The sequence below is a fragment of the Mobula birostris genome, chromosome 23 (genome assembly GCF_030028105.1).
Source record: "Mobula birostris isolate sMobBir1 chromosome 23, sMobBir1.hap1, whole genome shotgun sequence".
Taxonomy (NCBI): Eukaryota; Metazoa; Chordata; class Chondrichthyes; order Myliobatiformes; family Myliobatidae; genus Mobula; species Mobula birostris.
The window spans coordinates 63,678,070-63,692,108 of NC_092392.1; the positions used below are offsets into that span (position 1 = coordinate 63,678,070).

At 42.4% G+C, this 14,039-nt stretch overlaps 1 protein-coding gene across 3 annotated transcripts in view; it reads right to left on the bottom strand.

The window, feature by feature from the left end:
- Window positions 1-14,039, bottom strand: part of washc4 (WASH complex subunit 4) — a 115,528-nt gene that overhangs the window by 73,616 nt on the left and 27,873 nt on the right. For all 3 annotated transcript variants that reach the window (XR_011882965.1, XR_011882964.1, XM_072241680.1), the window contains exons 3-9: window positions 4,287-4,340; window positions 3,794-3,859; window positions 3,653-3,698; window positions 2,534-2,601; window positions 984-1,066; window positions 354-396; window positions 79-182 (exon numbers count right to left, since the gene is read on the bottom strand). Coding sequence is in view for 1 of the 3 variants with exons in the window: in XM_072241680.1 (XP_072097781.1) it covers window positions 79-182; window positions 354-396; window positions 984-1,066; window positions 2,534-2,601; window positions 3,653-3,698; window positions 3,794-3,859; window positions 4,287-4,340 (464 nt within the window). In the remaining 2 variants the exon portion in view is untranslated. The remainder of the gene's footprint in view (window positions 1-78; window positions 183-353; window positions 397-983; window positions 1,067-2,533; window positions 2,602-3,652; window positions 3,699-3,793; window positions 3,860-4,286; window positions 4,341-14,039) is intronic.

Here is a 14,039-nt window from a genome sequence, read left to right on the forward strand (position 1 = left end):
TAAATTAGTTAGTAAACTAATGTAATCTTCAAGTGAATCATACACCAGCGAAACCTTCTGCATTTAGTACATTCTAACCTTTTGTATGTGATCCAGTGGTCCTTCAGAGTGACGTGATTCTCGATTATTTCATCCAAAGTGAGGAGGACAGTCAGCAATTCCCCTAGGTGTTCATACACAGTCTGCAACAATATTTGTACAGTTGGCAGCATTACTTCATCAACAGACCAACTGCCTATTTAAGCACATCTCCTAACAATGCTTTGACACAGATTATAGTGATGTACTTTAAAATAACATAGACCAAGTTAATAAGTCTTTTAAACATAATTTGAAAAAGAACGATGGCTTGCCTGGAAGTGAACCCCTGTTGTTTCTATGATTTTTGGAGCAGTCCTAAGGGAAAGAAAACAGTAATACAAGTTTATTTATAATGGATATGACTTTATTTCTACAATAAAAAGCGGGGATAAAGAATTAAAATAATTCACAATGAACAGAAACTTGGCCTAAACTCTGGTCAAAGACCCAGAGCTAAACGGTCCACACCTCACTACTTGTGTGAGGATCACACAACATTCAGGATGCAGAATTCAATGCAGAAGTTGAGAAAGAAAGATAAACATTAATTACAAGGAGGATCTCCTTTCTGTTGAAGCATAATCTACATTTTTTTTGTGATTGTATACTTTTAGATTATCTTGATTTTAAGAAAATTTCATTTCTCTCACTCCCAGATAATTGTTAAGTCACCTCTCATTTCGTATGGTACAGTTCTGCTTGTGGATCTCAGAATGACTGATTTGGGAAATTGATGGGAATTATAATAATTTATAGGCAAAGTCCAATTGTTATAGCATGAGGGTATTATTTAATTCCCCCATACCCAATATTCCTCAGCACAGAGTAAAAGTAGGGTTGTTTCTAAATTCTTCTCTCATCAGTTCCTCCAATGGTTTACGATACAATGGAAATTTACTTACTTACTGCTGGTGTAGAGTGAAGCCAGCTGTTGAACAATATTCATTATCACCTCATAACACCTCGTAGTAAAACAGGACAACTCCTAAAAGTGGGAACAATTCATTTTAGTTACTTCTTCAAACTCTTCTACTTACTAACTCAATGGTCACAAACCATATACCCTAACACATTTCTTAACACGCCAACCTTACTTTCCAAAATCCCATTATAACAAGTTACATTCCTACTATACTAGAGAAAAAATGTTCATAATCTACATCACTGACCTGTTCTGGAAAATAAAGCCTTCCTCATCACCACTCTTTAAGGTTGAGTATGGCAGTCTTCTCTGTTTGAGCAGAAGAAATTCCAGCTATATCCATTTTCCCTGTTCCAACCTTCTCTTGACCTATCTCATCTTTCCTGTAATGTGGCAAAGAGGGCCTGACACCTTGGAAAAGATGTGGGCAAACAAGTGCTTCTGCTTTGTTGGTACAGGTTGTAATTTCTTCAATGCCTATCAGTGTCTAGCTTTCAGCTTTATGTTCTGGTTGATGATAAAGTGTATACAAGTGAGCATTGCCTAGCTTCAATTTCCTCTGCTGTTCCCTTTCTATTTGTTATTTCCCTACCTTCCACATGCAAATCTCCCTCCCCGCATTCCGAAATCACTAAGTTTCATTCTCATACCCATCTAACAAACCTTCACTAATTGACCAATTGCAGTGCAATCAGTTGCAGTGATTAAAGTTGAACCTTGCACAGTACCAGTCTCGATAGCCCAGGAATATACAGCCCCCACAACCCCTCCATCCACGCTTCTGTTCAAATCCACTACCCACCATCTTATGCCCTGTGTATTTGGAAACCAAAGTGTAAGTCATCAGAAGTGCTCCAGTAAAACCATAATAATCCAAATAACAATAATGACATTACAGCAGCAGCGACACGGGTTCAATTCCAAAGACGTATGGTATGGGTCGCTAGGTTATTTGGTCACATGGGCTCACTGGGCCAGAAGAAACTGTTACTGTGCTGTATTGCCAAATAAATGAATAAGTCTGGCAAACTCAGGACTTCATTGATGCCAGACTGGCAGATTTTCTGGACTATTAGATGTCATGCACTTCTTTCCAGATGTAACTCTACAGGACAATATATTTTCAGTGAACCATGCAAGTATAAAAGGAGCATAGAAGAGATTTCATGAGCCACATGCCAAACAGTCAGACAGTGGATTACTGGAGTTTTATAGCAGTGTGCTTTAAATTCCCACAGCTTACCTGCAGGACCACACACACCCTTCTGCCCATTTCATTGTAATCAACAAGGTCCATCAACGTTATCCTCAACACCAGCCCACACTTCCCTCTCCCCACCCTGGGACATCTGGAGAAACTTAGTTATGTTCTTTTTTTGGTACCAGACAGCAAACATACTATCCTGGTATTACATTTGTTGCTGCAAAGTGTCCATCTGTCCAACGTCACTCTCTTCCCCCACACAAGCCATGACAACTCATCATAAATGCTCATGATCTTCTGAAACAACTGAATGGACAAAGGCATACCTGCAAGAAAGAAATAAATCTGCCCATCTGGACCTGCGACTCCCCTTCAGCCATACTTGAATCTGTGACTAAAACAGAAAGCAACATTGTTGGATCCCTCTGGATTGGTGGTTTAGGGGAACAAGGAAACAGAGATCGGATGCTTACAGAATCATACACTGTACCTTCTCCCAAGCTGCTTTTGTGCATTCTAACAAGTTACTGACCAGAAAAAAACATCAATGTAGTAGAATTAATAAACAGAACAGCTACTGATAGACCTCTGGTCTAAAAATTCAAGACACTGCTTTGATATTGGCAAAATACAATATAGCTGCACACAGAACCAGCAAAATGGTTATCAGAATGTTGTGCAGCAGCATAATAGCGTTGGTTTTAAAACCAGGCAGGGGCAAGTAAAGTGAAGAGTCCTAATTACTGCTGGATAAAGTCAATTCCAACGGAGAGCAGAGATGAAGCTCCAAGAAGATGGAATGAAGTTGACGCTGCTGCCTCACAGCTTCTCAGCAGTCAGGTTTGATCCTGACCTCAGTCCCTGTCTGTGTGGTGTCTGCACATGTTCCCTGTGGACACATGGGTTTCCCCTAGGTGCACCAATACCTACAAATTCCCAAAGATGTGTTTGTTGGTAGCCTAACTGGCTTCTGTAGTTGGCCCTTAGTGCGGGGGAGTGGTGGGAGAATGCTGGGGGCAGGCAAATCCTTTGGATGGATTGACAGGCTGCATGACCTCTAACCTAGTGAGAAATCAGGCTGTTAATTTTTTTTTCTAAATGTATTCAACATCACATGGACCCAAGTCAACTTTTCCCAACAGGTAGTAAATGTGTCAGACAAAATATCCCACTAGTACAGAAAGATCACAGCATATGCTGCCTGAGCCACCGAGTTCCTCCAGCACTTTGTGTGTTTCTCCAATTCTGGCATTTGCAGTCACACTTTATACTTTATTGTCGCCAAACAATTAGCACTAGAACGTACAATCATTACAGCGATATTTGAATCTGCGCTTCACACTCCATGTAACTTCAGAGCATAATAACCCAGGTTTAGATTGTGAATATACAGATATAAAAGCATTTGCTACTGACAAATTGCATTAGAAGTAAATCCAACTAACCTCCTTCTCCATAAAACAGAAGGCCATTATAAAATTTTGTTTCAGCCTAGAAGACAAAACAATTCAGATACTTGAAAAGCACAAATAGGCCAGTTACTGTTTTTGAAAACAGATGAAAATCAAAAATGATACTTCCCATACCTCGTATTTCAATTTTTTTACTTCACAGCAAAGAGCAGCATAAACTGTTATTACTTTATTCAGCACCTACAAAACAATTTCACACAATTAACGAATATTCGGGTCAAGAACACAATTTCCAAGCAGCACTAAACTCCACCATTTACTACTAAGTTAACTGCTTTGACACCTTAATACCTAAATGTTAAGACTGGCTCAAGTACAAGACACTTCTACAAGGATTTTGAACTAAATTACTGAAACAGATTAAATAAGGAACCCAGACTTGGTTAATTAAAGCAGAGTAAACTAAGACCACTGAAACTCCAATCCTAGTACAGAGCATATTGGAAATATCTGCAACAAGTACTATCCAACGTACCACAACACAAAACTTTATAATAAAGATAATTACTAATTTCATAAGCATACACAACCTCAACATATTGACATTGCAACTGATTAAATATTAATGAGAAGACTGACTATTGTTTACAGCCTAATATGAACTTACTTTGTTTTCAGTCTTAATAAGTTCCAGTAGTGAGGATTGTTCATACGGCAGAAGCTAAACAAAACAAAGAGAGTTAAGTAGCACAGTAGTTAAATTATCATTCTTGTAAGCCAGATTCCAATCCCACCATGGCAGCTACACAGTTTCAATTCCATTATTGATCTAGAATATACTGGAAGGAAACAGTTGGCGTATGATGACAGGTTGACCATAAGACCATAAGACATAGGAGCGGAATTAGGCCATCTAGCCCATCGAGTCTGCTCCACCATTCAATCATGGCTGATCCTTTTTTCACTCCTCCTCAACCCCAGAATCCAAATCCTTTTTTCATTCCTCCACAATCCCAGAATCCGAATCCTTTTTTCACTCCTCCTCATTATTTTTATGTTTTCATTCACCAGAGTTTACAGACTGAGAGGTAATTGTATTGAAACACACAAGGTTCAGAAGGGGATTTACAAGATGAATGTGGAGAGGACACAGTAATGGAGTTAAACAGCATGGAAACAGGCCCTTCGACTCAACTGGTCTACGCCGACCAAAATGCCTGATGATCAAAGGGTAATAACTGTCCCTGAACCTGGTGGGGTAGGATGCAAGGCTCCTGTACCTCCTTCTCAATGGCAGCAGTGAGAGGAGAGCATAGCCTGGATGGTAGGGGTCTTTGACAATGGATGTTGCTTTCTTGTGGCAGTGCTCCTTGCAGATTGTTCAGTGGTGAGGAGGGTTTCGCATGTGATGAACTGAGCTGCATCCACCGCTTTTTGTAGGCTTTTCTGTTCATGGGTATTGGCGTTTCCGTTCCAGGCCGTGATGCAACCTGTCAGGATATTCTCCACCATCCACAGAAGTTTGTCAAAGTTTTAGATGATGTGCCAATTCTGCACAAACCTCTAAGGCAACAGAGGTTCTGTGTGATGGCCCTTACACGCTAGTCCCATGGCACATGGACGTCCGGATTCTTCCTCCTGTAGTCAATAATCAGCTGATCATTAATTATCAATAATAATCTTACCCCTTCTCTTCTCCTCACCTGCCTATCACCTCTCTAGTGCTCCTCCTACTTCCCCTTCCCATTCTCCCATAGTCCACTCTCCCCTCCTATCAGAGTCCTTCTTGTTCAGTCTTTTCAGCTTTTCACTTCATTCCCCCCTGCCCTACCTACACATCTTTCCCCTCACCTGGTTTCATCTATAATCTTCAGCTTGCACATCTTCCCTCCCCCTATTACCTTATTCTGGCTTCTCCCCGCCCCCTTCCTCACCAGTCCTGATGAAGGGTCTTGGCCCAAAAATGTAGACTCTTCATTACTTTTCATAGATGCTGCCCGACCTGCAGAGTTCCTAAGTGCATTTTGTGTGTGTTAATTTAGATTTCAAGCATCTGCAGAATCTTGTGTCAATAATCAACTCTTTGGCTTTGCTGACATTGAGTAAGAGATTGTTGTTGTGGCAGCATTCAACCAGATTTTCATTCTCCCTCCTATATGCAGATTCATCACCACCTTTGATTTGGCCAACAGTGGCATCATCAGCATTGATTTGGCATTGGAGCAAAACTTGGCCACAAGTGTAAAGCAAAGAGATCAGCGGGCTAGGCACACAGTCTTGTGGTGCACTTGTGTTGATGGTTAATGTGGAGGAGAAGTCATTACCAATCTGTACTGACTTGGGTCTACAAATGAGGAAACCAAGGATCCAGCTGCACAGGGAGATATCGAGGCCTAGGTCTTCAGAATCAGAATCAGATTTAATATCACCTGCATAAGTCGTGACATATGTTAACTTTGCAGCAGCAGTACAATGCAATAGATAATATAAAAATCTGAATTACAGTATGTACACACACACACAAACAATATCAAGTTGCATGCCAGAAATTAAAGAGACATTGAATCACTAATCTGCCTGATAAGGGAGTATAGCAGAGACATTGGGATGTCATTTGGACTGGAAAAGTACAACTGGATGGTAGTGAAAAGAGGCAAACTCATCAAGACTGAAGGAGTCGAGTTACCCGAAGGCCACATACCAGACATACAGGACAGCTACAAATACCTGGGGATCCTACAAGCACGTGGAAGCCACGATGAGGACACAAGAAAGGCTACAGCATTCAAGTACCTCCAAAGAGTGAGACAAGTCCTAAAAAGACAGCAGAGTCAGAGCCATCAACACATTCACCCTATCAGCCATCAGGTACCCAGCCACAATTGTGTACTGGCCAAAGAACGAACTGGAAGCCACCGACGTCAAGACCTGGAAACTACTAACAATACACCCAAAGTCCAACATCGAGCGAATGTACACCCACCAAAATAAAAGAGAACAGGATTGGAAGTGTCAAGGCCACACAGTCCTGGAAGAAATGCAAAACATTCACGAGTTTGTCAGGACGACCTGTTAGGAGAATACCTCAGACAGTAGGCAGGGTACATGAAAATGGAAGAGGGTGAAGCACAGCCCAAGGACTAGAGGCCATGGCAGAACAAGCAACTGCATGAGATGTACCACTGCCAGATATCAGAGGTGGCTGACATAAGAAAGCCCTACCAATGGCTAGAAATGCAGGGCTAAGGGAGAGCACAGAGGCACTGCTCATGGCTGCACAAAAACAATAGAAGCAGGGGTCCATCACACTGGACAAGACCCAAGATGCAGACTATGCAAGGAGTCTAGTGAAACCATCCAGCACATAGTAGCAGGGTGCAAGATGCAGGCAGAGACAGCATACACTGAACGGCACAATCAAGTTGCAAGAATTGTGTACAGGAACACCTGCACTGAGCATAGATTGGACACTCCCAAGTCCAAATGGGAAACTCCCAAGAAGGTAGTGGAGAATGGCAGAGCAAAGATCCTGTGGGACTTCCAAATACAGACTAATAAACACACATCCAAGGTGCACCAGTGTTGTCTGTCAGCGAGGTGGAAATGTTATTTCCAATGCCACTGATTATGGTCTTCCAGTTAGGAAGTCGAGGATTCAGTTGCAGAGGGAGGTACAGAAGCCCAGGTTATGAGGCTTTTCAATCAAAACTTAGGAATGATGGCATTAAAAGTTGAGTTGTAGTCTGTAAACAGCATTTGACAGATGATCCAATGCTGCGTGAAGAGCCTATGAAATCGCGTTCACCGTAGACAAATTGCAGTGGGTCCAGTTGATTCTAGCCATAACCAACTTCTCAAAGCAATTCGTCACCGCAGATGTGAGTGCTACTGGATGAGTCATAAAGGCAGATCACCCTGCTCTTCTCTGGCAATGGTATAATTGCTGCCCTTTGGAAGTAGGTGGGAACTTCTGACTGTAGCAATGAGAGACTGAAAATGTCTTTGAATACCCCTGCCAGTTGGTTGGCACAGGTTTTCAGAGGCTCACCAGGTACTCCATCAGAGGCTGTCACCTTGCGAGCATTTACCCTCCAGAAGGACAGCATGATGCTGGCCTCCAAGACAGAGATCACGGGGTTACTGGGTGCTGGGATTCTCATAGGCAGTTTTATTCTCTCTTTCAAACCAAGTATATGAGACCTTGAGCTCGTTCTGGAGTGAAGCATCACTGCCATTCATGATACTGGGTTTCGTTTTGTAGGAAGTAAAAGCCTGCAAACCCTGCCAGAGTTGACGTGCATCCAATGTCGCCTCCAACCTCGTTTGGAACTGCTCCTTAGCTCTTGAAATAGACCTCTGCAAGATATACCTGGTTTTCTCATACAGACCTAAATGCCACAGATCTATCCCTCAGCAGACCACGAAACTCCTTGCTCATCCATGGCTTTTCATTCATCAAGTTCTCATAGGAACACACACGTCCACACAGTTTTTAAATGAAGTCAGCGACAGCTGTGGCGTACTCATTCAGAGTCAAAGATGAATCCCTGAATATAGTCCAGTCCATTAATTCAAAGCAGTCCTGCACCTCCCTTGTTTGCAGCAGAGCATTCCATACATTCATTACTCTCTACTTTATAAGACCCTAGCGGAGGCCTGACTAGTGTCTTATAAAGCCTCAGCATTGTCACCTTGCTTTTACATTCTATTCTCCTTGAAATGAATGTCAACATTGTATTTGCCTTCTTTACCACAGACTCAATATGTAAAGTAACTTTCTGGGAATATTGCATGAGGACACCCAAGTCCCTTTTGCACCTTTGAATTTTCTCCCGACTTAAATAATAGTCTACACTTCTGTACTTTTTACCAAAATGTATCATACATTTCCTAACACTGTATTCCATCTGCCACTTTGCCCATTCTTCTAATTTGACTAAGCTCTTCTGCAATCACATTGCCTCCTCAGCACTACCTACCCCTTCACCTACAAGACCACAAGACATAGGAGCAAAATTAAACCATTCAGCCCATTAAGTCCATTCCACCATTTCATCATGGCTGATCGCGGATCCCACTCAACCCCATACACCTGCCTTCTCATGATAATCCCTTGATAGATTCCTGATTGGTTGGGGCACCAACTTCCGCTTAAATATACCCATGGATTTGGCCTCCACTGCAGTCTGTGACAGCACATTCCACAGATTCACCACTCTTTGGCTAAAAAGTTTCCTCCTTACTTCTGTACTAAAAGGCCAATCACCTACCTTCATATTATCCACAAACTGTCACAAAGCCATCAATTCCATTATCCAAATCATTGACAAAACAATGTGAAACGTATCGGTCCCAATACTGACCCCTGAAGAACACCACCAGTCACTGGCAGCCAACCAGAAAAGGCACCCACTTGCTGCGTCCTGTCTGTCAGCCATTCCTCTATCCATGCCAGTATCTCTCCTGTAATACCATGGGATTTTATCTTGTTAAGCAGCCTCACGTGTGGCGCTTTATCAAATATCTTCTGACATCTACTGCCTCTCCTTTGTCCACCCTGCTTGTTACTTCCTTGAAGAAATTTAACAGATTTGTCAGGCAAGATTTCCCTTTACAGAAACCATGCTGACTTTGACTTACTTTATTATTAGTCTCCAAGTACCCTGAAACCTCATCTGTAATAATGGATTCCAACACTTTCCCAACCACTTTATTCACTAGCCTTTGAATCTTCCTGACGTGGCTGAGTTTGAGTCTGTGTTGTTTATTTTGTGCTTATAAGCTGTGTGCCTTGTTGTTTATATCTGTGTTTCTTGTATTTGTGATTTTAGCTACCTGTTATGGTTTGTACAGCACTTTGGTCAACATGGGTTGTTTTTAAATGTGCTTTACAAATAAATTTGACTTGACTTGACACTGAGGTTAGGCTAACTGGCCTATAATCTCCTTTCTTTTGCCTTCCGCCCTTGTTAAACAGTGGAGACACATTTGCAATTTTCTAGTCCTCTGGAACATAGCCAATCCACCAATTCGAGGCAATCCTTTAGTCGCTCCTCTACCTCCCATGACCATTTTTTTTTGCTGTCCTTCCCTCTGGTGTCTTGCTTTTCAACCCCCGCCTGCCCGTATGCAGGCAGGAGGAGGACAACTAAATGATCAGATTTCCCACAATGTGGTCTAGGAATGGAATGGTTGGCATTCTTGAAGGTAGTCTAGCAGTAGTTGAGTGTGTTGGGTCCTCTGGTGCTGCTGGTGATGGTAAATGGGGAAAGATTTCAAGCTAGCTTGACTGACGTCCCCAGCGAGGATGTGAAAGGCAGCAGAGACGGTTATTTCTTGTTTGTTAATCATGGCACTCAATACATTGAGTGCTTGCTGCCTTTGGCAGTATGCAAACTGTGGTCAAGATTGTGGTAAATAATTCTCTTGGTAGGTAGAATGGTCAGCACTTACGTGTCATCAGCAAACTTACTAAGCGTGCCTCATACATTCTCATCCAAATCGTTAACAAACAATGGGCCCACCACCATGAGACACACCGATAGACAGAGGCCTCTGGACCTCCAATCCTTCAGTTTCTTCTTTCTACCAACAAGTCAATCGTGCACCCAAACAGCCAACTCTCCCTAGATTCCATTCGATGTAATCTTCCAGGTCAGTCCACTACGCAGAACTTTATCAAAGGTCTTACTGGTCATATAAACCACATCTACCACCCTAACCTAATCAACTTTCTTGATTACATCACCAAAAAAGTTCAATGTTGTTCATAAAATCTGATTTTCCATGCACAAAGCCACGATAACTGCCCCTAACCTTACCCCTCAGAATCCCCTCCATTAACTTACCTACAACAGATGTTAGAGTTACTGGTCTCCCATTCTGAAGTTTATCTTTGTTGACTTTCTTAAATAAAGGCACAACATTCACTACCCTCCAATCTACAGGCACCTCCACTGCAATACGGACTATCCCCAAGACCACAAGATATCAGAGAAGATATCAGTCTCAGAAGACCTCTCCATAGTTCCTAGTTCCCATGTCTTCACGCCTTTTTCTATGGTAAAAACAGAGGGGGAATATTTATTAAGAACATTGCCTAAACAAGGTGCCCCCTTTGCCCTATGAGAACATAAGCACGTAAGAAATAGGAGCAAGAGTCGGCCGTCTGACCCATCAAGCCTGCTCCACCATTCAATAACATCATGGCTGATCCAACTAAGGACTCATCGCCACCTACCTGACTTTTCCCCATAGCCCTCAATTCCCCTACAAAGCAAAAATCTATCTAATCTTGTTTTAAACATATTTACTGAGGTAGCCTCCACTGTTTCATTAGGCAGAGAATTCCACAGATTTACCACACTTTGGAAAAGCAGTTCCTCCTCATCTCCATTCTAAATTTACTCCCCTGAACCTTGAGGCTATGTTCCCTAATTCTAGTCTCACCTACCAGTGGAAGCAACTTTCCTGCCTCTATCTTATCTACCCCTCTCATAATTTTCTATGTTTCTATAAGCCTTTCTCTCATTCTTCTGAATTCCAATGAGTACAGTCCCAGGTGACTCAATATCTCCTCATAGTCTAATCCCCTCATCTCTGGAATCCACTTGGTTAACCTCCTCTGCATCACCTCCAAAGCCAGTATATCCTTCCTCAAGTAAGGAGACCAGATCTGCACTCAGTACTCCCAAGTTTGGCCTCACCAGTACCCTGTACAGTTGCAGCACAACTTCCCTGCTTTTAAATTTAATCCCTCTAGCAATGAAGACCAACATCCTATTTGCCTTCTTGATAGCCTGCACCTGCAAACTAATCTCTTGTGATTCATGCACAAGCACTCCCAAGTCCCTCTGCATAGCAGCATACTGCAATCTTTTATCATTTAAATAATAATCTGCTCTTCCATTTTTACTTTCAAAGTGGCTGACCTCGCAATTACCAACATTGTATTCCATTTGCCAGACCCTTGCTCACTCACTTAACCCATCTATATCTCTCTGCAGACTCTCCATATCCTCTGCACAATTTGCTTTTCCACTCAATTTGTGTCATTAGCAAACTTAGATACACTACACATGGTCCCCTCTTCCAGATCATTAACGTATATCTTGAACATTTGCGGGCCCAGCACTGAACCCTGCAGCACACCACTCACCACTGATTGCCAACCAGAGTAACAGCCAACTCTCTGCTTTCTGTTAGTTAACCAATCCTCTGTCCATGCTAATACATCGCACCCATCTCTATGCATCCTTATCTTATGGATAAGTCTTTCATGGCACCCTATTGAATGCCTTATGGAAATCCAAGTAAATAACGTCCATCTGTTCTCCTCCATCCACTGCGCTCATTAGATCCTCAAAGAACTCCAGTAAGTTTGTCAAACAGGACCTGGCTTTGCTGAATCCATGTTGCGGCCGCATGATGGATCCATTTCCAGATGCCTCGCTATTCCTTCTTTACTGATAGCTTCAAGCATTTTCCTAACTACTGATGTTAAACTAACTGGCCTATAGTTAACTGCCTTTTGCCTACATGCTTTTCTGAACGGTGGTGTGACATTCACCTCCTTTCAATCAGTTGGGACCTGCCCAGAGTCCAGAGAATTTTGGTAAATCATCACCTCTACTATAACTTCTGCCATTTCTTTCAGTACTCTGGGATACATTCCATCAGGACCAAGGGACTTGTCTATCTTCAGGTCCACAAGTTTGCTCAGCACTACCTCTTTAGTGATCGCTATTGTATTAAGGTCCTCACCTCCATCGCATCCGTAACATCTTTCTTTAGCATGTTAGATGTGTCCTCACCGTGAAGACTGACACAAAATAGTCACTCAAAGCCTCTGCCAATTCCTCATTACCCAATATCAATTCCCCCTTCTCATCCTCCAAGGGACCTACATTCACTTTGGCCACCCTTTTCTGCTTAATATAATCAGAAAAACTTTTATTATGTTTTTATATTCTATGCTAGTTTATTTTCATAATCCATCTTCCCTTTGTTTATTGCTCACTTTGTGGTTCTTTGTTGTTTTTTTATAAAATCCTCCCAATCTTCCAGTTTCCCACTACTTTGTATGCACAAGCTTATTGTTTGATGCCTTCTTTTATTACCATAGTTACCCCTAGCTGGCTCTCCCCACTCTTACTGTCCTTGCTTTTGACTGGAATATGCTTTTGTTGAGCCCATGAATAATCTCTTTGAAAGTCTTCCACTGTTCCTTAACTGTCCCACCATATAGCTGTGATCCTATCCAACTTCTCCCTCACTCTGCTATAGTCTCCATTGTTTAGATATAATACACTGGTTTTAGATTGAATTACTGCACCCTTCAGTTGTATGAGAAGCTCAATCATACTTGATCACTCTTTCCAAGAGGATCTCCAACTTGCCTTGCCTTGCACCCTAAACTCCTGGTGGAATCGTTGGGGCGCCATCATGTCAAGCTTTGCACCAGTCTGTTCCATCTGTCGCGGTTGTGTGCCAGAGCCTGGGTCACCTCAAATGTTTTCCCTGTCCGTTCTTTAATGTTGTCCATCCATCTTTTCCTCTATCTACCTCTCCTTCTTTTCCCCTCCACAGTTCCTTGTAGAATAGTCTTTGCAAGGCCACTGGATCTTGCTACATAGCTGTACCATCTCAGCTTTCTTTTCTTCACCGCTGTGAGAAGGTCTACATGGGGGCCAATGTGATGCTGGATGGTCTTGCAGACCTGCTCGTTTGTGACGTGGTCCAAGTTTGAGATGCCCAATTGAGATAGCATCTCATTTCCAATGCCTGTATCTTCCTCTGTAGCTCTGCTGTGAGGGTCCATGTCTCACATGCGTACAGGAAGATGGAGAATACCAATGCACGCAGGAGTCTGATCTCATACTTCATGGTGATGTTGCTGTCCCTCCATATTGTCTTGCGTGTTGATAGTGCAGTCATTGTCTGTGCAGTTCTTGCCAGGACTTCTGGTCTTCATCTTCATCACTGATGATTGCCCCCAGGTATTTGAATTGCTGCACTGTCTCAAGTTCCTGACCATGGACTGAGATGTCTGTTGTGATGGCACTGTTGGTATTTGCCCCAACTACAAGATCACTAATTTTACCTGTCTCATTACACAGGACCAGATCCAAGATAGCACATTCCCTTGTAGGTTCAGTAACATGCTGTTCAAGAAAGCCATCACGGACGTTCTATGAAATCCTCCTCAAGACTTCCTCCAACAACTTGATTCACCCAATCACTGTGCAAGTTAAAGTCCTCCATGATTACTGCTGTTCTGCTCTTACATGCCTCAGATATTTCTGTGTTTATTGCCTGTGTCACTGTAATGCTATTATTTGGTGGCCGATAGACAATTCCCACTGGTGATTTTTTTCCTTTACTATTCTAACCTCTATCCAAATGTATGTTTTCAGAGATT